Below are 23,163 nucleotides of genomic sequence, written 5' to 3'. Positions count from 1 at the left end.
GTAACCAATTGAAGTCGTTAGACGCAATACACACACATTATAAAGCTGAAAAAAATCAGAAAAAGTTAAATATTTGAAAAAGTATAAATAGTTAAAAAGAGAAAAGTAATGCCGATAAAGTTCAAAAAAAGCTGCACGTTTTGATATATGAATTGTTGAAATAGCACAAAGTATGAAGGACTAGAAGAAGACCGTAAAAAGGCGGAAGAAAATGGCCAAACAGAAGAACAATAGTGTGACTGCTTCAGCAGTCACACTAATTACAGACCCTAAAAATAATGTTTAAAGCAAAGAACAGATCACTACCAGAACATTTACAAAGCTTGTTTAAATTGGAGGAAGGGAACAACAGACTGAAGCTTGATTTTAAACATTTGCAAGGTTAAGCTTAAAACAAATGTGTATTTCTGTTGCAGGTGTAAAAGTAGCTATGGCATTCACAAAGCAAGGAATTGAAAAGTTGTACAAGTATGTCTCAGTTTAAGAAACATTTTAAAAAAAGAAAAGATAAGTATCTACAAAAAAGAAGAAGGAGAAAGAGAAAAAGAAGGGGAAAAAGAAAAAGATAGATAGACGAGTGGTGTCTACCGTTATTTTGTTTGTTTGTTTTTTTTGTCATTACTATGTTTCATCATCTTTAATATTTTGAAACAGAGAATAATACTGGTGTTGAAGTAAGCCAATGTAACTATAACAACAGAGAGGGGCAGGTACTATAAGTTTTCTTCATCCTGCTCCTTTTCATTCATGGTGAAAATGTGTACACTATGTATATGTGCAACTATGTGAGAATGTACAGACCATGAATGAAATAAATCAAAAATGAAATGAAATGAAATGAATGTCTGATCGATGGGTGTATTGATCCGTTGATCAGGGGTATTGATGGGCGGGGCCTCACCGTCTGCTGGGCCAGCTGCTCAGACAGAGCTTTGCTGTCGTTCTGCTCTGGTTGTGTGTTTTCTTGTCTCTCCGTCGTCTCTTCGATCCACTGGATCAGAGCCGAGTGTCCGTGTCTGTAGAGCTGCAGCGCCGAGCCCACTGACTCCAGGTCAGCTCGCCTGCAACACCGCCACACAGAAACATTTATTATTATTATTTTATTATTTATTCATTTATTTGATATATTTTATTTAAATTGAATTAATTAAAATTTAAACAGGACATTTTAAGGCCATATGATGAATAATTCTTGAATAAAATAACATGCATTTGAACAGTTCATTCTCAATTCATCCTAAATGGCACTAGCAATGAACTGCTCTCAACTTTTTTTTATTTTTCCCCTCTCTTTATTTATTTATTTTATGTTAATTGTGTTCTAACTGTTTCCTTATTTTTTTAACAGAGTATTTAACTGTGTTTTAATTAAATATGTATTTCTCTTACGGTGAGCCGAAGGCAATTTTCCACGATGGTGGACAATAAAGTTTTATTGTATTGGATGAGGATTAAAATCAATTGTGATAATCATAACAAAAAAATATTAATTAATTGAAAGATAAACACAAAATCTAACTGACTTCTTTAGACAAAAAAAAAATCATAAACTGCTGACATGGATTTATAGTTTGTTACCAACTGAAGAGACTCAAAGTGACATAAAATATCAATTAGAAACAATTTAAATGAGAAAAAGACTCAGAATATTTCATCTTATGAATATGAAACTTCCCCAGTAAAATAAAAAAGTTAAGAATTTTGCATCTAACAAATCCAACCGACTTCTTTAGACATGGATTCATAGTTTGTTACTACCTGAAGAAACTCAAAGTGACATAAAAAATCAATTAAGAACAATTTAAATGAGAAAAAGACTCATATTTCATCTTATGAATATGAAACTTCCCCAGTAAAATAAAAAAGTTAAGAATTTTGCAAGAAATATGTGAAAAAGACATTTAATCCACAGAGAAGTGGAGCATGAGTTTCATTTCTCATATTTGTAAATTAGGTTTTCAATGAATCTGTTGTGATAAATTTCTCTAAATAATCGGATCACATGACACTCTTCCTCTAAACGTATTAATCCTCCTCCTCCTCACCGTGTCTCCATCTGTCTGCGGACCCCGGTCCACCTCTCCGTCATCTGATTGGCTCTCTCCTGGTACAGCTCCAGCTCGGGGCTGCGGTCCGGGTGCAGCCGGCTGAGCTGAGCCCCCGCCCCCTTGGCGCGCTGCACGGCCGCCTGCAGAGACTGGAAGATGTCGTCCTGCTCGCCGAGCTCCGCCTGCCACTTCTGGACCGAGACGAGACAGGAAGCAGAGGGAGGAGGATGAAGAGAGAGACGATGCACTGCAAAAACTCAAAGTCTTTCCAAGAATATTTCTCTTATTTCTTGTCAAAATGTCTCATTTCTAGTCAAAACTAATCTCTTTCCACTTAAAATAAGACTCATCGCCTAAAAATTAACTTGTTTTTAGATCATTTTCACTTGTTTTAAACAAATTTTCACTTGAAATAAGTAGAAAAATCTGCCAGTGAAAGCAAGTTTTTTTTTGTGCTTGTAATAAGAAAGAAAAACTTGCTCCACTATCAGATTTTTCTACTTATTTCAAGTGAAAATCTGCTTGAAAGAAGTAAAAAGTGTCTAAAAACAAGCTGCTTTTAATATGATGTGTCTTATTCTAAGTATAATTAGATGTGTTTTGACTAGAAATAAGACAAATATTCTTGGTAAGATTTTGAGTTTTTGCAGTGTGATGAAGAGCTTCAGTCTTTTTATGTATATATATAGATGTTATTCCACGTGACGGTTTCCTCTCTCACCCCGAGCTGGTCTCTGAGGCTCTGAATGGCCGTGGTGTCGGCGGGAACGATGTCCTCTTCGCTCAGCCTGCCCTCGTACTTCCTGACCTGGCTCTCCACGTCATCCAGGCTGCGAATCAGGACGTCCACTGTCTTTAACCTTGGAGAATAAACAAATAAACCACATTAAATATTCACATATCGTAACAATCACCAGGGCACATTATTTCATTGTTTATGGAAATGTGAAGAGATTCAAAAATGTGGGAGCTCAGTGTTAAAGTACATCTCTCAAATCACTACTTCCCCTGTACCCCTATGCCCTAAGTTATGTATTTTAGGCATTTATCCAGAGGACTGATCTTTATCTGGCGAAGAAAGAAAAATGGTTGATCTTTGTTTACTGCAGGCCAAACGCTATATTGAATTATGTTGGAAGAATGTTAATGGCCCCTCTTTTACCCAATGGTTGAATAACTTAACATCAAGTTTGGCTCTTGAGAAGCTGACCTATATTGTTAGAAAGAGGGCTTCTGAATTTTATGACATTTTTTGACATTGATTTGGAGGAGGCAATGGGAGAATGAGATAATAAAAATATTTAATGTGTTGATAGGAGTGTACGATGTAACCTATATTAAGAATATTATTATTAATAATAATTTATTATTATTTATACATTTAGTTATTTATTATTTATTGCTCAGTCATTTTGCTGACTAATTTGTCCATTTAATTTATCCCTTTTTAATTATTTATTTTATTATGACATTTTATTTATTTACCTTTTCTGTATTCCTATTAGTATTTTTATTATTATTTTTATTACTGCCATATGTTTAAAGTGTTCTATGTTGTTGTATGAATATAAAAACCAATAAAGATATGTTTAAAAAAAAAAAAAAAAAAATTCACATATCTATCTCCGACTGAGTCCACCGATCAGACTAAAGGGGCGACTCACTTTTCCAGGTAGACGGACGAGAGGTTGTGCAGTTTGTCCGTCTTCTCCACGGCCTGGCTGAGCTCCGAGCGGAGCACCGGGACGCTGGACGACGTCGGCTTCTCCTCGAAGAACGAGACGCAGCGGCGAGAGACGTCGCCCAGACCGGAGCGCAGGACGTCCAGCTCCGACAGCAGCTTCTGGAGACGGAGAGGAGGAGAAATCAGCTGGGGGCTAGAAACACTTAAAGGGATAGTTCAATATTTTGGCAAATTTGCCCATTGCTATAATCCCTATAGTCATAGCAGTACGTGCATTACCATTTCTTGGTTTCCCTCAACAAACTCATCAAATACACAATCCAACAACTCCACAACGCTCTGGTGGACAAGTTGTGACCTGCACATTCACCACGCTATGAGATAATAACACAACGTTACCAGACAGAGCCGTTTTAGAGGTGAATTCATGCAAAACCGCTGATGCACGTTGCCTTCAGGGACAGTTTTTCATCAGCAGTCTCTGTATTTCCCTCTAAAACAACTCTGTGTGGTAACGTTGTGTTATTATCTCATAGCGTGGTGAATGTGCAGCTCACAACTTGTCCACCAGAGCGTTGTGGAGTTGTTGGATTGTGTATTTGATGAGTTTGATGAGGGAAACCAAGAAATCCCATAATGAGCCTCCGTAGCGTAGCTCTGAGCAGCTCACGGCTCTGCTCCGCCGTTCTAAAAACAGCTTGCACCGACAATTAAAGGTAACAAACCTACTGCTATGACTATAGGGATTATGGCAATGGGCCAATTTGCCAAAATGTTGAACTTTCCCTTTAAACTTATGACAACCCTCAGGTTTGTTCTAGTTTCATAAAAAAAAAAAAAAATCTCTTCAAAAACTAGTGAAGTTTTAAAGAAAATTCATCAGCAGTAAAATAATTAACATCAAAAATCTGGATTTCTCCTCCTCTGTGACTCTGTACAGGAGCATTAAACCTCTCTTATAAAGGTTGTAGTTGCATGTTTCCACCAGCAGATGGAGCTGAGACTGACTCACTGACCTCCTGCTCTGCGATCTGGACGGTGTTGTCTGTGACGTCGGCCGACAGCCTGCTGGGGGGCGGGGTCTGAATCCCCCTCATCAGCCGCTGCTCGGCGTCGTTCAGCCGCAGCGAGACGTTCTGCAGCTCCGACAGGTACGACCGCGACACCGACTCGTCCTTCTCCGCTGCAGGAATGGAGACAAGAGTTAAGTTAGTTTTAGACGACAAACATGAAACCAGATGTGACACAGATGTTTCCTCTGTTGTGTTGTCTTTGTCTTTTATGTCAGTTTTAGATTATGGAGATATCGTATACAGGCGGCATGCATCAGCCACAACTTTACATCCACTTGACACCGTTTATCATTCAGCCCTGATATGAGGTTCATTACTGGCGACAGCTACAACACTCATCACTGTGAATCAATCAATATCAATCAATATCCTTTATTTAAACAGGTAAAAACTCATTGAGATTTAAAACCTCTTTTCCAAGAGTGACCTGGCCAAGACGGCAGCACACAACAGCTCAGTTGCACATCACACAAGACTCAAATAAAATACAATCACACATTTCAGGAAAACATGATTAAACAACGCAATCACACAGTCAGATTGAGCTCAATTCTCTGTCTGTTATAATTGACCTGAATTCACCCAGAGTTACAAGATGTGTCAGTTTCAAGTCCTTCTATCTGCACATCGTTCCAGGTCGACGGGGCTGAAAATTTAAAAGCCTTTTTGCCCAGTTCCGTTCTCACTCTCGGGACCTGCATCTGTATAATGTCCTGAGAACGCAGGCCATATCAGCTGTGGTTTCTACACATGTGGACACACAAATATGTAGGCAAAAGTCCAAGAACAGATTTATAAATAAAAGTCAGCCAATGAGAGAGTCTACGGACACACAGAGATGGACAATGTGCGACGGCATATAAGGAACAGTGATGTACACGATATCTGCAACCAGTAATAAAATGCAAAGCACAGTGATATACAGTATCCAGTTTCTTTAAAAACTGATCAGGTGCGTTCATAAAAAGCAGGTCTCCGTAGTCTAACAAGGGTTAAAAAGTTGAGTTGATCAAGTGTTTTCTGACTTGCAACGAAAAACATGATTTATTCCTAAAAAAGAACCCTAATTTCAGTTTCAGTTTAGAAACGAGTTTGTCGATGTGCAGTTTAAAGGACAGGTTCTCATCAATTAAAATGCCTAGGTATTTATAGGATGTGACCATTTAAATTTCAACCCCATGAACAGTTGACAAGTTTGGAAGGTCAGATGGAAGCTGCTTGCCATTTGAAAATAGCATGGTCTTTGATTTATCGGCATTCAGCACTAACTTGAGCTGAGTCAAACGGGACCTGTATTCCAAAGTTGGATGGCCCTCACTATCCAACAGGCGTGATCGACACTGGATTTTATTTATTTTTAAAGCTCTTACTGGTCTCTTACCATCGTATATTAACTCACTAGTATCTTTCAATGCAGGTCTCTATCGTACACGCTCAAAAGACCGGCTCACACTGCAGGTTCCCTCACCGAACTGGGAAAGAGCAGCTTCTCTTACTGTTGCACCTACAACCTGGAACACTCTGCAGAATCATTTGAAACTTACCTCACTTTTATCAATGGGACAATTTAAAGCCATAACTACATCTTATTTTACCTCTAACTGCTCGTGCTTTTAACTATGTTTCAATTTACCCTTTAAATTCTGGTATTCTGTTATGTTTTTGTATGTTTCAAATGTCTTCTGTCCTTGTGTGTTTTGTGTTTCATCTCGGCTGTATTGTAAATTAGGTTATCTCCGAGTTTAAATAAAGCTTATGAAATGAAATGAAATGAAATGAAGTCTTGATAGGTTCTGACCTGTCTCCATGTTGAGCAGCAGGTTCTGACAGTGCTGCTGCGCCTGCTGCACCTCCTTCTCCAGCTCTCGCCTCTCGGCCGCCGCGAACAGAGAACTCTCTTTGCTGTCGGACAGGAAGTCGGACAACTGGGAGTCCAGGTGGTCCAGGACCTGCTGCCGCTCCGACGGAGACTGGCCCCGCACCTGAGAGGGGGAGAAGAGGAAGAGGAAGAAGAAGAGGAGTTCAATGGCTGCTGGTTAGGAAATTATAAACACACGAGTTGTGTTTCCAAGACAGTTTTTCACAAAATAAAAGCAATATTCCTAAGATTTTCGACAATGTACAGTATGTGCAATGCTTGCAGGTATTTCCACTGAAGGTGTTTTGCACATGAGCTGTAATTCTCACGACTGTAACAGAAGGAACTATAGTTTTGTTATTGTGTGACACTGCCTGAGTTGAATGATTGTACCTCACACGCCAAAGTTTTATTAATAATCATAATAACCCGGTTGGGTGTAAACAGTACAAAGCATGTATTCATCTTGTGAATGAAGAACAGACTTTTAAAAGGAGAATTCCGGTCATTTTCTAAGTAACGCTCTACAGCTCTAGGTCCCAGAGTGCGACCATAGGACTTAACCCGAGAAAAATATATGCAGCCCGGACCTAGCTCTCCTCCTGCTAGCTGCACCGCTACACTGCAGTTAAACAGGGAAGTAATGGGGGCAGTTCTTCTAACTGCGACTTTGCCCTCTATATAATGCTCAAAATATCACTACACATGCTTTGCAACACTGTTTCCATATCAACAAAGACAAAAACATGAGGAAAACATGGATTTAGGAGGGAAAAAAATGATTTTAGATGGAGAAAAAAGCATCAATATGAATATAACTAATTTTTCTCCCATCCAAAATCGTTTTTTTTCCTCCTAAATCCACATTTTCCTCACGTTTTTGTCTTTGTTGAGCGTAGAGTGTTACTTGGAAAATGACCGGAACTCTCCTTTAACAGCGACTTCCCATACTTCTACTAAAATCACGGCCCATGAGACTTTATTTTAAGGAAGATGGACGTTCAAAACATTTTGCGTTCAGTGATTTAGTGGTAGAGAGGGAGAGCGAAGACGACGGGATCAGATCTAATCAGACCTGGAGTGACGTGTAAATGCAAAAAAAAGGGTTTCCATGACACTTTTGCAATACACTTCCATATCGCCACGTCTGAAAAATCACCTCCTGAGAGCGTAACAATGTTTTGATGATATATGAGAGATTTTTTCTGTTTTTATCATTGCTGATATTTAGATTATGTGCATTTCTCATGGTTAATGGAAACTCAGCCACTGAATCCTCACCGTGTCGAGGTTCCAGCCGGTGACGGTCCGGACGTCTTTGAGCAGGTAGTGCCACGACACCACGCTCTTCATGTTGACGTGGAGCTGGTGCCACAGAGACATGACCTTCTGGTACAGCTGCTCCGCCCTGCACACACACACACACATGAAGGAGTGAGAACATGCAACAACAAAAAAAAGAATCATAAAAATACTGATGAATCTTTAAATCTTGATAATAATGAAAATCTTTTAAGGCGAGACACTACAGGCAAAAACACTGTTTTTTCATGCACTGATGAGATTTTGGGCTATTTTTTCTTTCAGAATAGTGGAAAGAAATGGTAGAAAATCCACATGAAGGTTTTTTATTTTACTTCATTTTGTCTCTTTCGTCAGTAGATTTCTCCTAAATTCACAAAAAGTTAACAGCTACTGTGACATACTGTGCTGTGTCTGTTGTCATGTCAGGTGTCATTGTAAAGCTCTAAACTAAATAGGCTCCAAAAATGGTCATTTCCTCTGTATCCACAACCAATCGTAAAAGTAGGATTTACATTAACAATCTATGGAATTTTACAGTACAAGCCTTTAAAGGTCGTTTTCTCAAAATTAGTTTTTCCTCAGACTCTGAGCTTCAGCAGCACTTACAGACACCAAACCTTCCAGTTTGATCCCTTTCTATATTCTGAAGGTTTTTACAGAGGGGATTGTTGATATATCATTCACAGCCTCATTTATACAACATTTTATCCCTAAAAACATGGTGAAATTAGATTTTTTTTTTAGGGCTGGTGACAGTGTTTTCTCATTTACAGAGTGATAAAAAGAGATATCCAAAATCCTCCTCTGTAAAAACTTCTGACTCTAATATGTTAACAAAATAAAACAAGAATTTTGAAAGCGGCTTTATCCATTGTTCAGATTTCGGTTCTGGAAATGTATGCAAATTAGTGCATATTTAATTAGATATTGCCTCATTTACATATTTAAACATAAACTTTGACAAAAGTTGTAATACAAACAATATTTGTCTTAATGTAAGTGATAAACTTGGGAAGTTTCATGGTGATATCTGTTAGTTAAAGTTTTTACCCTATTCACCTGTAGCATCGCCCCTTAATGTTTTCAACCTTTTATTGTGAAACTGTTTTGTGTGTGTGTGTGTGTGTGTGTGTGTGTGTGTGTGTGTGTGTGTGTGTGTGTGTGTGTGTGTGTGTGTGTGTGTGTGTGTGTGTGTGTGTGTGTGTGTGTGTGACCTGCTGGCTGTGTCCATGGCCTCCTGGTTGGGCGGGGGGACGGTGAAACACACCGACGGGACCATGGCCTCGTTCCCCGTGGGACTGATCACCTTCCACTTGGTCCTCTGGGAGTTGTCCTCCAGCACGCACTCCTCCCCCCGGCCGATGGTGATCTGAGAGGAGGTGGAGGGAGGATGGATGGATGGATGGATGGATGGATGGATGGATGGAAGGATGGAGAAAACAGAGAGAGGGAGAGGGAGGATGAAGGAGGGGAGGGAGGAAAAGAGGGAATGAGGAGATGAAGTTTGAACAAAGATGGAAAAGAGAGAGGGTTAATAGAGGGAGGACCAAATGGTTAAGAGTCAGGAAATGTAAGGAAAGACAGATTAGAGGACAGGATGGATGGACGGATGAAAAAGAGGAAGAAAGTGAGGGAGGAGAAATCAGGAGGGAGAGAAGGTGTAAATTAAAAACTCATAAGGCAACAAAAAATAACTTAAACAAACATAAACATTCATGGTGTTTTATGGAGTTAGCAGAAGCTCAAACATGATGTGACGTCAGAGAGTCTGAACTGAAAGCTTTTATTGTGAAAGGTCAGAGAGTCTGAACTGAAAGCTTTTATTGTGAAAGGTCAGAGAGTCTGAACTGAAAGCTTTTATTGTGAAAGGTCAGAGAGTCTGAACTGAAAGCTTTTATTGTGAAAGGTCAGATCAGAATCAGGAAACAGGAAGTGAAACTGGGACTCGGGGACAGAGTGGAGATTGAGGGCTGCATGTTAAAGCCTACAGCTGCACTGCCTGCACCCCCCTCCCCCCACCCTCACCCCTCTCTCACCCCCGCCCTGCACACACACACACACTCAGCTACATCAATTATGCAAAGCTGCACACACACACACACACACGGTAAGAAACATGAAATGTAGATTAAAGCTCAAAGCTGCGACTTGTTAACGTGTCGCTGACTGAGCCTCAGTTCAGTTCAGCTCAGTGGTTGCTCCCAGTCCAGGTCTACTGGTCCCAGTCCAGATCTACTGGTCCCAGTCCAGGTCTACTGGTCCCAGTCCAGGTCTACTGGTCCCAGTCCAGATCTACTGGTCCCAGTCCAGATCTACTGGTCCCAGTCCAGGTCTACTGGTCCCAGTCCAGATCTACTGGTCCCAGTCCAGATCTACTGGTCCCAGTCCAGGTCTACTGGTCCCAGTCCAGGTCTACTGGTCCCAGTCCAGGTCTACTGGTCCCAGTCCAGGACTACTGGTCCCAGTCCAGAAACCCAGTTAAAGGGATAGTTCATTTGTCCATATAATGGTTGTGAATGGTGCTCACTTTTCTTAGACCAAAAAGACACACCAAAAAACATCCAAATACCTCCATGCTGCTCGTCTGTAATGTCCCTCTTGTATTGAAGCCCCGACATGAGAAATTGTTCAGAAAAAAATTAAATAAGTCTATATTTTAAGCTTGTTTGTAGCGGAAGCTCCCAGTGTCTCGGTTCACTGCTCTTACCGGTGGAACAATTTCTCATGTTGGGGCTTCAATACAAGATGGACATTACAGACGAGCACTATGGAGGTATTTGGATGTTTTTTGGTGTCTTTTTGGACGAAGAAAAGTGTGCACGGTTCTCAACTGTCATATGGACATGCAGTGCTGCACGGAGGGCGAGTAGATAATGAGTGAAATTTGAATTTTGGGTGAACTATCCCTTTAAAGAAGTTATGCATCAGTAATCTATGTTTTTTTTAATGCAGAAATGATGGTTTTAGCTGCACTACTGTTTACTGTAGATGCACATTAGTGAACATTAATAAATTAAATAAGTCAAACTTATATTTGTGTTAAACTAATGACAATGTAAATGTCAATGGTTCTCAAAGTGGGAGGGTTGACAGGGTTCAAGGGGGTCCCCAACTTTTTCTTGAAAATGTACCACTTTTTAAATTATTGTTTGACTTTTGTTTTGTTTGTTTTTTAGAAAATTCACCAGTTTCTTCTAAATTTTTCAATTTTATTTTATTTTTTGCCACATTTTTCTATAACTTTTTGAGACATTTTACCACATTTTTTGAACAGTTTACCACCTAAAAAGCAGTTTAGCCACTACAACACATTAGACTACACCACTGGTTGAAAATGTTCTGTAACAGAGACTCTGACCGACACGGGACGCCGGTGGAGCTGAGAGCAGCCGACAGGAGAGGAGCAACCACAGCATCACAGTGTGTGTGTGTGTGTGTGTGTGTGTGTGTGTGTGTGTGTGTGTGTGTGTGTGTGTGTGTGTGTGTGTGTGTGTGTGTGTGTGTGTGTGTGTGTGTGTGTGTGTGTGTGTGTGTGTGTGTGTGTGTGTGTGCAGTGTGAGAATCTGAGGTGAGAGAGGGAGAATATAGGCAGTTATACCTGAATGTTTGTCTTGCCAGCCCAGCCGACAGACGAGAGGGAGGAAGGGAGGGAGTGAGAGGAGGAGGAGGAGGAGGAGGGGGGAGGAAAAAAAAAGGTATGGAGAGCAGAGAGAGAAGGAGAGAGAGGAAGAGAGAGAAAGAGAGAAGGACACACAGGAGAGTGAAGGAGAGAGAGAAAGATTACTGTTGGTCATGTGACACACGGTTTTATTTTAGAGACTCAAACGGGCTTCGTCCTCCTTCACCTGGACACGACACCTCGCTCCGCTGAACACACCCTCCCCCGGGAACCTAACACAGCAGCAGCCTATTTATAGCAGCATCAGTGAGAGAGTGTGTGTGTGTGTGTGTGTGTGTGTGTGTAGAGGGCAGCTGTGTCCGTGCCAAAGCTGCTGCTGAGTTTCCAACCTCGCTGCACAGATGTATAATTGATCGGCTCTGAGAGACTTCACCTGTTTCTACCTGTCAGAATAAAAGCGTCACCGACACACGGCTTCACCTTCATCTCCTCAAAAAAGGGACGTTCCGTTTTTATTTTTGTGCAAAGATCCAATCACTAAAAATAAATAAATAACCATCTATTGTGGGAGATTAAAGGGATAGTTCAACATTTTTGTCAAATTGGCCCATTACCATAATCCCTACACTGCAAAAATTCAAAATATTTCCAAGAATATTTGTCTTATTTCTTGTCAAAATGTCTCATTTCTAGTCAAAACTAACCTCTTTTCACTTAAAATAAGACTCATCACCTAAAAATGAACTTCTTTTTAGATAATTTTCATTTGTTTCAAACGTATTTTCACTTGAAATAAGTAGAAAAATCTGCCAGTGAAAGCAAGATTTTTGTGCTTGTAATAAGAAAGAAAAACTTGCCCCACAATCAGATTTTTCTACTTATTCCAAGTGAAATTATTCTTGAAAGGAAGACAACTGGAAATACAGAGACTGCTTGATGAAAAACTGTCCCTGAAGGCAACGTGCATCAGAGGTTTTGCATGAATTTCCCTCTAAAACAACTCTGTGTGGTAACGTTGTGTTATTATCTCATAGCGTGGTGAATGTGCAGCTCACAACTTGTCCACCAGAGCGTTGTGGAGTTGTTGGATTGTGTATTTGATGAGTTTGATGAGGGAAACCAATTAAGAAATCCCATAATGAGCCTCCGTAGCGTAGCTCTGAGCAGCTCACGGCTCTGCTCCGCCGTTCTAAAAATAGCTTGCACCGACAATTAAAGGTAACAAACCTACTGCTATGACTATAGGGATTATGGCAATGGGCCACTTTGCCAAAATGTTGAACTATCCCTAAGAAGAAGAGGAGACCGAAGGAGGAGGAGGAGGAGGATATAAACATCATGTGTCACGACCTCGTCCTGGTACCTGAGCCGAGGGGCGGGGCAACGGCAACAACAATGACAACAACATGCACAGTGACACAGAGAGACAGACAGACAGAGAGAAGGAGAGATAGAGGTGTAACGTGCTGTAGCTGCTGTTACCTCGATCTGCCGGTAGTCACAGATGGCCCTGATGGGCGTGGCGGCGCCCAGCGAGCTCTCTGCGCTGCGCGGGCGGAGCTGCACCAGCGCCTTGGCCCGGCCCACCAGACTGGCCACGCTGCTGCGGTACTCGATCAGCTGCTCCTTCTCCTCCTGGGGGACCGGGACGCACACACACACACACACACACACACACAGACACATCAAAGACTGAACCGAGACCACAGGGGCCGACAGGTAGAAAGTCACATGACCCAGAATCAGAATCAGAAACTTATTTATTGCCAAGTTTTTAAATAATAATTAACCAGTTTTAGTCGTTAACCTCTGATATATTTATTTATATGTATTTTTGCATTTCTACTTGTAGGTTTATCTATCTATCTATCTATCTATCTATCTATCTATCTATCTATCTATCTATCTATCTATCTATCTATCTATCTATTTATCTATCTATCCATCTATCCATCTATCTATCTATCTAGTTTACAAATACCAAATAATGTGCTGTGGTTTTAAGGTGCAGACAAATAAAAAGCCACAAAAATACTATTTACAGGATAATATATACATTTTCCGAGACTTGTAAATGACCTGTTGCGATCCGATGTGTTTGGCGTCTTGTTTTTTCACTACTTGCTGTGAAACAAAGTGGGGAAACCCCCTCGGGGATAATAAAGATTCTTGAACCTTGAACTCTAATTTAAACATCCCTCCGCCGACTTCCTGTTTTATTTTGAAACCTCGTTTCTGACCTTAACGACCTCTGGTTCAGTGTTAATAAGTTCATACTGTACGTTACAGCTCAGATCAGAATTTCACAGCGAGGCGACATCATCACAGTCAGCTGGACACAAACAGGTCGACTCACAAACACAGTCGTCCATCACCATGTGAGGAATCGGATGGAGAGTTAACAATGTGTTCCCTCTGTGAAGTGTGTGTGAGGCTACAGTGACCTTGACCTTTGACCTCCAACATCCAAAATCTACTGAGTTCATCTTTGAGTTGTAATGAGTCGTTTGTGCTAAATCTGAAGACGACGTGTTGCCAAGGAGAAGGGGACTATGAGACAGAAAACAACATGGCCGCCGCTCTGACTCACAGTCACCAGCAGAGGAATAAAAAATCTCTTATAAAAGTGTTTTTGTCACAATTACTGAATGAATTCTTTGAGTTATGGCCACCGTGACCTTTGACCTTTGATAAACACACATATACACACAGTAAGACACACACACACACACACACACACCTCTGACTTCCAACAGATGGCAGCGTTAGTGTGGGCAACGCTCCACAGAGCATATCCTCTCATTAAAGGTGTGTCTGTGTGTGTGTGTGTGTGTGTGTGTGTGTGTGTGTGTGTGTGTGTGTGTGTGTGTGTGTGTGTGTGTGTGTGTGTGTGTGTGTGTGTGTGTGTGTGTCTACAGTGTGTGTGCGTGTGTGTGTGTCTACAGTGTGTGTGCGTGTGTGTATGTGTGAGACTGAGGTAGGTGTGGAAGTGGCAGCCACACAAATGTGCCACAGGGGGATGATTCAGCAAACAGATGACTTGGCGCTGGGTCATGTGGCACACAGACACACACAGACACACACACAGACACACACAGACACACACTCTGAACCTCGGACAAACAAACTATTTTTACTTGTGAATAAAGGAAAATTGTTGGATTAATTCCACTAAAACTGAGATTTTGCGTCGATTTTGTGATTAAATCCAGATAAAGTCAAATATTCGTATTATTTCTTCATCATTTTACTGTTGTGTTGCTATTTATTTATACTCTTTCACGTTTATCATCTTTGACTTTTAATCTGAAGTTGTTTTGCATTATTAGATGTGTGAGTCCCAGGATGAGCAGCCGCTAATGCTAATTTAATTAATAATTAAATAAAGCTCCATGTTACACTATAGATGAGTCACATGAGCCAACCTGTTGAGTTTGCTCCTGAACCTCATACACACATTTACATATTATACTTTTATAATATATATTATAGGATGAGAGCATTTTATAAACTATATTTGATGTGTTTATTCATTTTGCATATGTAAATGTACTATAACTGACTTAACATTCTCTGTTCTTAGCAGCTGTAACTCGACCTCATTTCCCCCTGAGGATCAATAAAGTTTCTGATTCTGATTCTTCTCACTTTAACCTGAGGATCGATAACAATAAAAAGCATCATCTTCATCCTCCGTTACCATGGAGTCCTGCAGCAGGTCCTCCAGTTTGCTCAGTCTGCTGTTCTTGTCGCAGGTGTACTGTCTCTTGATGGTTTCCTGCAGCTGCCGCAGGTACGACTCACAGTCCCGCGCGTCGCTCATGAACTGGAGAAACATTAAAACAAAAGACAACAGGTGGACGTGAGGTCAGTGAACGCAACAGTTTAATATGTCATCATCATCATCATCATCATCATCGTCATGTCTCACCTGGAAGTAGGCCGTGTTGTCTTTGAGATGTTGCTCCACACACACACACAGCTGGTCCACCCACTGCCACTGGGTCTGCAGGGCTGCACTGTACGCCTGGTCACACAATAACCAATCAATCAATCTAAACTGGATATCACTTGTTTTACAGAATAGAAGCAATAAGAACAGAGAAAGATGCTGCTTATTTTCTCTTCTTTATTTATTCTATTAATTTGTTTATTAATTATAATTTAATTATGTGCATATTTATCATTTTACTGGTTTTTTTTTACATTTTGATTTCCTTTGAATCACTGTATTTGTAGCACATTGAAAAACTTATTGTTAATAAAGTTTGTTGAAACAGCATTTAATAATCCAGCAGAGGTGCATCTTTAAAAATGTGAATATCATGAAAAGTTTCTGTTTTTTTCCCCTAATTTAATTCAAAAAGTGAAACTTTCATATATATATTCTGGATTTATTCATTCTAGAAAGAAATATTTCTTTTGGTTTTATGTTTCCACGTGTGTTACAACCAAAAACGTAATAACTGCCAATAACGTAATAACTGCCAATAACGTAATAATTTTGGCCATTTCAAATGTAATAAAGCCAATAGTGTAATAATGTGCCAATAATGTAATAAAACTTTTGAGCCAATAACGTAATAACTTTTTGCCGATAATGTAATAAGGCATTACATTATTGGCTGGTTATTACGTTATTGGCCTGGTATTAAAAAAAAACCTTTCAAAATGTAATAACTGGTGCCGATAATGTAATAACACATAAAAATGACAGCAGCTCTTGAAAATAAAGGCTTTTGTGAAGTTTTTGTGCAGTTTGCTAATCAAAAATAGGTAGCCTATAGTGGATGACACAGTCGTCATATTTATTCATCCAAGATATGTACTTTCACCTCTCTCTCTCTCTTTCTCGATCTCTCACTCACTTCTACCATGATATGTTTGCAAACAGAAGAAGTAAGCACTGTAGGCTATCAACAACCTCCAAAACATAACCAAACGTGTGTATTGAATGGTGTCTGCCAGCCAAAACTACATCAACACAATGAGCCTCATTCACGAACCGTTCTTAAGAACAAATTTGTTCTTAAGTCCTACTTACAAAGTTTTTACGAAGATTGTGGCATTCATGAATGTTTTCTTATCCAGAATTTGTTCTTAACTAAGAACAAAATCTACGAACAGTTGTGTGTAGTGTGAACACTTACAGTAAGTGCACTGTTGCAGCCCGCAATTAGGAGAAAAAAAATCATATCGGCAGCTGTATGCCCCCCTCTCCCCCCAAAAAAGATATGATATGAATTTAGTGTCTGTAATGTTTTTTAAGAGACTGCAATGATTTGTCAATTATTATTATTAATATCTATGATTATTAAAAACATCATAAAAGATAAGAAAATAATTCTTATTCAAATCATATAATGTCATACAACTGCAGAACAAAAGAAAAAGCTATAATCGGTAATTTTTGCAGAAGTCTCAGCACCTAAAAGTGCGTAAGTATACTCCTGACTGTTCGTAGATTTTGTTCTTAGTTAAGAACAAATTCTGGATAAGAAAACATTCATGAATGCCACAATCTTCGTAAAAACTTTTACGAACTTGTATGTGTTATTACATTATCGGCACCAGTTATTACATTTTGAAAGGTTTTTTTTAATACCAGGCCAATAACGTAATAACCAGCCAATAATGTAATAGGGTTCATATGTCTAACTTTGTTTTTCATGTTTGAAAATTAAAAACTACATCAACACATGAGCTTACAGGCCCCATGTTGGATAAAGTGACGTTTCAAAGTTGTTGTTGTTTTTTTTTGTTTTTTTTACAGTAATGATAAAGCAGCTTTAGGTTCTATATACTGTGAAAGTCTAAAGGTAGATGTTTGTATTGCTCCATATTTTTTTTACATTTGTGAATGAGTGAAAGCTACTTTTCATTTGAGAAGGAACAGTTTTAATTTAATTTTGATTGTTCATGTTCTATCCTATGTATTGTACACTGCAGTTCAGATTTTGGGATTGGAAATAAATAATAATGCAAGTCCAGGACAATATATGGTGAATTCATTTGACACCTCAACACCCTCAACGAGACACTGATTTTATGGTATATGCATGGTACACATGAAAAATTGCCTGTTTAGACAAGAACATCTATGAATATCTATTTGGCTACAGAGGGGAAAGACCACACAATTATGAGAGAGAGAGAGAGAGAGAGAGAGAGAGAGAGAGAGAGAGAGAGAGAGAGAGAGAGAGAGAGAGACATATCTTGGATGAATAAATATGACGACTATATGTCATCCACTAACTGCCCAAAAACTGCAAAAAAAAACCTTTATTTTCAAGAGCTGCTGTCATTTTTATGTGTTATTACATTATCGGCACCAGTTATTACATTTTGAAAGGTTTTTTTTAATACCAGGCCAATAACGTAATAACCAGCCAATAATGTAATGCCTTATTACATTATCGGCAAAAAGTTATTACGTTATTGGCTCAAAAGTTTTATTACATTATTGGCACATTATTACACTATTGGCTTTATTACATTTGAAATGGCCAAAATTATTACGTTATTGGCCGTTATTACGTTTTTGGTTGTAACACACGTGTTGATGATCATAGGGACTAACACAGTGTTCATATAAAATATTCTATTTTTTTTAAGTATTCATAGAATAATCTAGTATTAATAAGTATTATAAATACTGGATTTTGGATTTACAAGACCTGTAAACTTAAATCATTCAAATATGAAGACCTCAAATATATAAAATATATTTAACCCTGTGTGTAATGAATGTAGAAATTATCTTTTTTTTTAAATAAAATTATGGAAACAATGAATTTTTCTGTGATATTCGGCCTTAAATGATGAGTGTGTGAATAAAAACTAATGTGTGTTTTATATGATGATGTAGTTTCTCCTCTTCATCTACAGAAGGTCAGAGGAGGTTTATGAATATAATAAGAAGTGAATGAATTCATCTGTGCAACAAAAACAACAACGTTGCGTTCACTGTCAGGGGGAATTTCTTGTTCAAACGGGTCGAACTCCTCCTCACGCTCCTCCCGCTCCCTGCAGCGTGTTTAAAGGTCACCGAGCTCTGACACACTGAGTGGATTCATGGACTCACCTCCACCGTCTGTTTGGCCGGATGATTCTCCTGACACAGTCGACTGGCGGTTTCCTGAAGGGAGCGCATCACGTCTCGCTTCTCGTCCAGCTCCGACCGCATTTCCTGTGAACGCAGCACGGACGAGGAGAAACATCTCAGGTCAGGATTTTAAAGGGGACATATTATGCAAAACTCACTTTTTCATTGTTTTAGTATGTGTATTTGCGTATCTGGAGCGCCTCCTCACCCCTTAAATGTAAGTTTTGACAACTACGTCAACATTTTGTAAACTGCCATAGTCAGAAAATGTGTCTCTTAACGAGCCGTTTTAATTTCACAAGCCCGTTTAGAGCAGCGCTGTGAAACTGGTGTGTGAGAACCAGCTGTGCTCAATCTTTTGTTTTTTCCGACCAAAGCATGTTACTAACAGGGTTCTAAATTAACACCCGCCAACCCGCCAAATGCGGGTTAAAAATCATTTAGGCGGGTGTTAATAAAGACTTACTAGCCAGTTTGGCCGGTGGTGCATCATGACGGTCAGAGCCGCTCTACTGTTCTCAGTCTAGTTTTTTTTTTTTTGTCTGGCTAACAGAACAGCCTACAATTGTGTATAAAACTGAAAAAATAAATAGGCCTAAATAATAAAATAATAAAAACAGGATTTTTTTACCATTTGCAAAGATGTACGAAGACATTTAGGCCACAATGTGATGAAATTAAAGAGAAATACAATTCTTTTGTGAACATTTGCCAAGTAGTTTGGAGGTTTGTCCGAGTTGTTTTGAGAATGTGATTTCTGTTTTGAAAAATGAGCCAAACCAATGGAGAAAAACTGTAATAGAGGAGGCACAATACCTGAAAGTAATTATTTCAGTTGTCAGTATGATAGCTAGGCTAAAAACATGCTATTTTCATGGGAAACACAGTACGAACGTAAAGAATCTCTCTTATTTTCACCAGAAAAAATATGGCTAGTGGAAATTCTGATTCCAAATTGGCTGGTGATCTACTGTAAAAAGTTAATTTAGAACCCTGGTTACTAACATTACTTTTTTTTTTAATATATGTGGAGTTTCCTGTATCTTTTTTCCTTTTAGACACAACAACATGAACGTTTCCTGTTGTGGTTTTGTGTTTTTTGTGTGTTTGTGTGTTTGCTCACGCTGTAGATCTCCCTCTTGGCGTTCATGTTGCTGTTGCCGTCGCTCCAGTCGAAGGCGATCTCCTCCTCCTCCCTCTCGTTGAGCCAGATCAGCTCCTCGGTGCAGAGCGACACGAACGTGTGCAGGCTCTCCAAGCTCCGCAGGCGCCATGACGAATGTTCCTATGGCAACCACACAAACACACAACATCACCACCATCATCATCATCACCATCGGTATCATTGTCCTCGCTGTAGCCGTGGTGCTGATCAGCAGTGCAGAGAGATGATGTTTCTGGTTCAGTTAAAGGTCAGAAAGTGCCTGAGAAAAGGAGAATGTGAATTATAGGAATCTATTTAATGTTTTTTTTTATTTTCTATACAAGTTTCTTTAGTTTTAAAGCAACTAATGTATTTAAACTATCAAAGAAAATTAGATTTTTCTTCCTTTGACTGATTTTACAGTTATATTTATCACTAAGACTAAGACACTGAGACTAATATCTCATACTTCAACACATTTAATTGAAGTTTTCTTATTGCAACAATGGTTCTTTTATATTCATGATGTTAAAACCACAAAAATCTGTGGTTTCTTTTATTCATTTTGTCACGAGAATGAATGGAAACCTGCAGAGAGAAAACCAGAACCACTCAGTGTTTTTACTGAATCATATAAGGTGTATATTTGCTATTGCTATTTTGCTATTTTATTATGTATAGGTTGTTCTTTATATTCTTATCCTATATGTTGTTATCGCCACTGTGTTTAATGGTGCTGCTGCACTGTCATTTCCCAGCTTGGGATCAATAAAGTCTATCTATCTATCTATCTATCTATCTATCTATCTATCTATCTATCTATCTATCTATCTATCTATCTATCTATCTATCTATCTATCTATCTATCTATCTATCTATCTATCTATCTATCCAGTATATATACTGTATATATACTGTATATACACACACAGTCTAAGTGTTTATTTCACATTTAGCTCTAAAGAGGAGAGAGAGAGAGAGAGAGAGAGAGAAGACAAAGAAATGAAAGAGAGACGAGAAAATGAGGAGCAGATGCAGATTTGTGTGTTATTAGCATGAGAATCCGGTCATGCTGTAAAAGGATTAACTGAGGGAGGTGGAGGGGGGCGGGGGGGGTTGAACTGGGAACAAAGATGTGAACACACACACACACACACACACACACACACACACTGACCAGTAGTTTGCAGTACTGGTGCTCCAGCTTGGCCAGGGTGTCGGAGTAACTGCCCCGGAAGTTCGGGGAAACTTTCGCCTGAAGGGAAGAAAAAGAGACAGCAGCTTCAGTACCAACTCAGTGTGTGTGTGTGTGTGTGTGTGTGTGTGTGTGTGTGTGTGTGTGTGTGTGTGTGTGTGTGTGTGTGTGTGTGTGTGTGTGTGTGTGCGAGCACCTCGTAGCTGCGTGCCTCCTGCAGGCTGCTCATCAGCTCCTCCACTGCCGTGTGGATGTTGTTGTGCTCTTGGAGGTTGTTTTCTACAGACGGGAGGTCTGCGCCCCACTCGGCTCGCTCCAGCAGCTCCTACACAACACACACGCAACACACACACACACAGTTCATACAAATACAAACACAAGCCTCATTCCTTATTTCTCTAAATGACTCACTCGGCCTTGAGTTTCAGCTCCATGTGTTTCGGCCTCGGACGCCTTTTGAATGTGAATTTTTATTTTTCTGTGTTGATATTAAAGCTGTTTTAACTCTGACTCGTTCATATTAAAAGACTTTATTCATTAATTAATCACATTTCACCCTCAGATATAAAATATTTATCATCATGATCTTTCCTCATTGTGTTTTTTAGAAGAAAACCAGAACCACTCAGTGTTTTTACTGAATCATATAAGGTGTATATTTGCTATTGCTATTTTGCTATTTTATTATGTATAGTTTGTTCTTTATATTATTTTCCTATATGTTGTTATCGCCACTGTGTTTAATGCTGCTGCTGCACTGTCATTTCCCTATCTATCTATCTATCTATCTATCTATCTATCTATCTATCTATCTATCTATCTATCTATCTATCTATCTATCTATCTATCTATCTATCTATCTATCTATCTATCTACAGTATATCTATCTATCTATCTATCTATCTATCTATCTATCTATCTATCTATCTATCTATCTATCTATCTATCTATCTATCTATCTATCTATCTATCTATCTATCTATCTATCCATCTATGTGATGTGTATATACAGTATATATATCTGACGCCTTTTGAATGTGAATTTTTATTTTGCTGTGTTGATATTAAAGCTGTTTTAACTCTGACTCGTTCATATTAAAAGACTTTATTCATTAATTAATCACATTTCACCCTGAGACATAAAATATTTATCATCATGATCTTTCCTCATTGTGTTTTTTAGAAGAAAACCAGAACCACTCAGTGTTTTTACTGAATCATATAAGGTGTAGTATATTTGCTATTGCTATTTTATTATGTATAGTTTGTTCTTTATATTCTTTTCCTATATGTTGTTATCGCCACTGTGTTTAATGCTGCTGCTGCGCTGTCATTTCCCTATCTATCTATCTATCTATCTATCTATCTATCTATCTATCTATCTATCTATCTACAGTATCGCCTTTTGAATGTGAATTTTATTTTTCTGTGTTGATATTAAAGCTGTTTTATCTCTGACTCGTTCATATTAAAAGACTTTGTTCATTAATTAATCACATTTCACCCTTAGATATAAAATATTTATCATCATGATCTTTCCTCATTGTGTTTTTTGGAAGTAAAACATTTGAAGATGTTTGAAAAAACAATCAGATTCTGCACTGAATAAATAAAATATTAATAAATATTATAATAATAAAACAGTATATATTATATTATGTTATTATAATAAATGTAAATGAAAGATGATGTAATGAAAGCGTCCTCGGGGACCGACCTGCGTCTCCTCCACCCATCCCAGCAGCTCGTAGATGAACCTCAGGCTTCCTTCGTCCTCTGATGAAGACATGGCCACCAGCTGCGACCGGGCCATGGGTCGCCGTAGTAACGCTGCTCCCATGACTCCCACGGCTCCCACGGCTCCCAGCAGCGTCTGGCCCAGCGTCAGGCCGACGCCGCCGTCGGTGGCTCGCTGCACGGCGGGCAGCTCGGCCCCGGTGCCGGTCAGAGCCGGAGCAAAGTGACCTTTCCTGTAGACGCTGGAGCACTGCAGCCGGAGAGAGACCAGCTCCTCCTGCAGGCACGACACTCTGCAGGGAGATAGGGAGTTATTATTATTATTTTTATTATTATTATTAATACAGTTTTACTCAATTGCCAACAAGCATTGGTCGAAACTGAAGTCAGGTTTT

At 39.3% G+C, this 23,163-nt stretch overlaps 1 protein-coding gene across 1 annotated transcript in view; it reads right to left on the bottom strand.

Annotated features, from left to right (window-relative positions):
* Positions 1–23,163, bottom strand: part of LOC310993737 (microtubule-actin cross-linking factor 1-like) — a 207,296-nt gene that overhangs the window by 159,654 nt on the left and 24,479 nt on the right. Inside the window, exons 10-25 of the mRNA XM_083982185.1 lie at positions 22,749–23,061; positions 21,228–21,356; positions 21,014–21,091; positions 19,816–19,977; positions 18,672–18,776; positions 15,519–15,614; positions 15,288–15,413; positions 13,070–13,222; positions 9,183–9,337; positions 7,945–8,071; positions 6,604–6,787; positions 4,749–4,915; positions 3,713–3,891; positions 2,770–2,908; positions 2,046–2,239; positions 902–1,061 (exon numbers count right to left, since the gene is read on the bottom strand). Of these exons, the coding sequence (XP_083838311.1) occupies positions 902–1,061; positions 2,046–2,239; positions 2,770–2,908; positions 3,713–3,891; positions 4,749–4,915; positions 6,604–6,787; positions 7,945–8,071; positions 9,183–9,337; positions 13,070–13,222; positions 15,288–15,413; positions 15,519–15,614; positions 18,672–18,776; positions 19,816–19,977; positions 21,014–21,091; positions 21,228–21,356; positions 22,749–23,061 (2,467 nt within the window). The remainder of the gene's footprint in view (positions 1–901; positions 1,062–2,045; positions 2,240–2,769; positions 2,909–3,712; positions 3,892–4,748; positions 4,916–6,603; positions 6,788–7,944; positions 8,072–9,182; positions 9,338–13,069; positions 13,223–15,287; positions 15,414–15,518; positions 15,615–18,671; positions 18,777–19,815; positions 19,978–21,013; positions 21,092–21,227; positions 21,357–22,748; positions 23,062–23,163) is intronic.

This window comes from Trachurus trachurus, assembly GCF_905171665.1.
Source record: "Trachurus trachurus genome assembly, chromosome: 11".
In the NCBI taxonomy this organism is placed as follows: Eukaryota; Metazoa; Chordata; class Actinopteri; order Carangiformes; family Carangidae; genus Trachurus; species Trachurus trachurus.
This window is presented reverse-complemented; position numbering and strand designations above follow the sequence as displayed.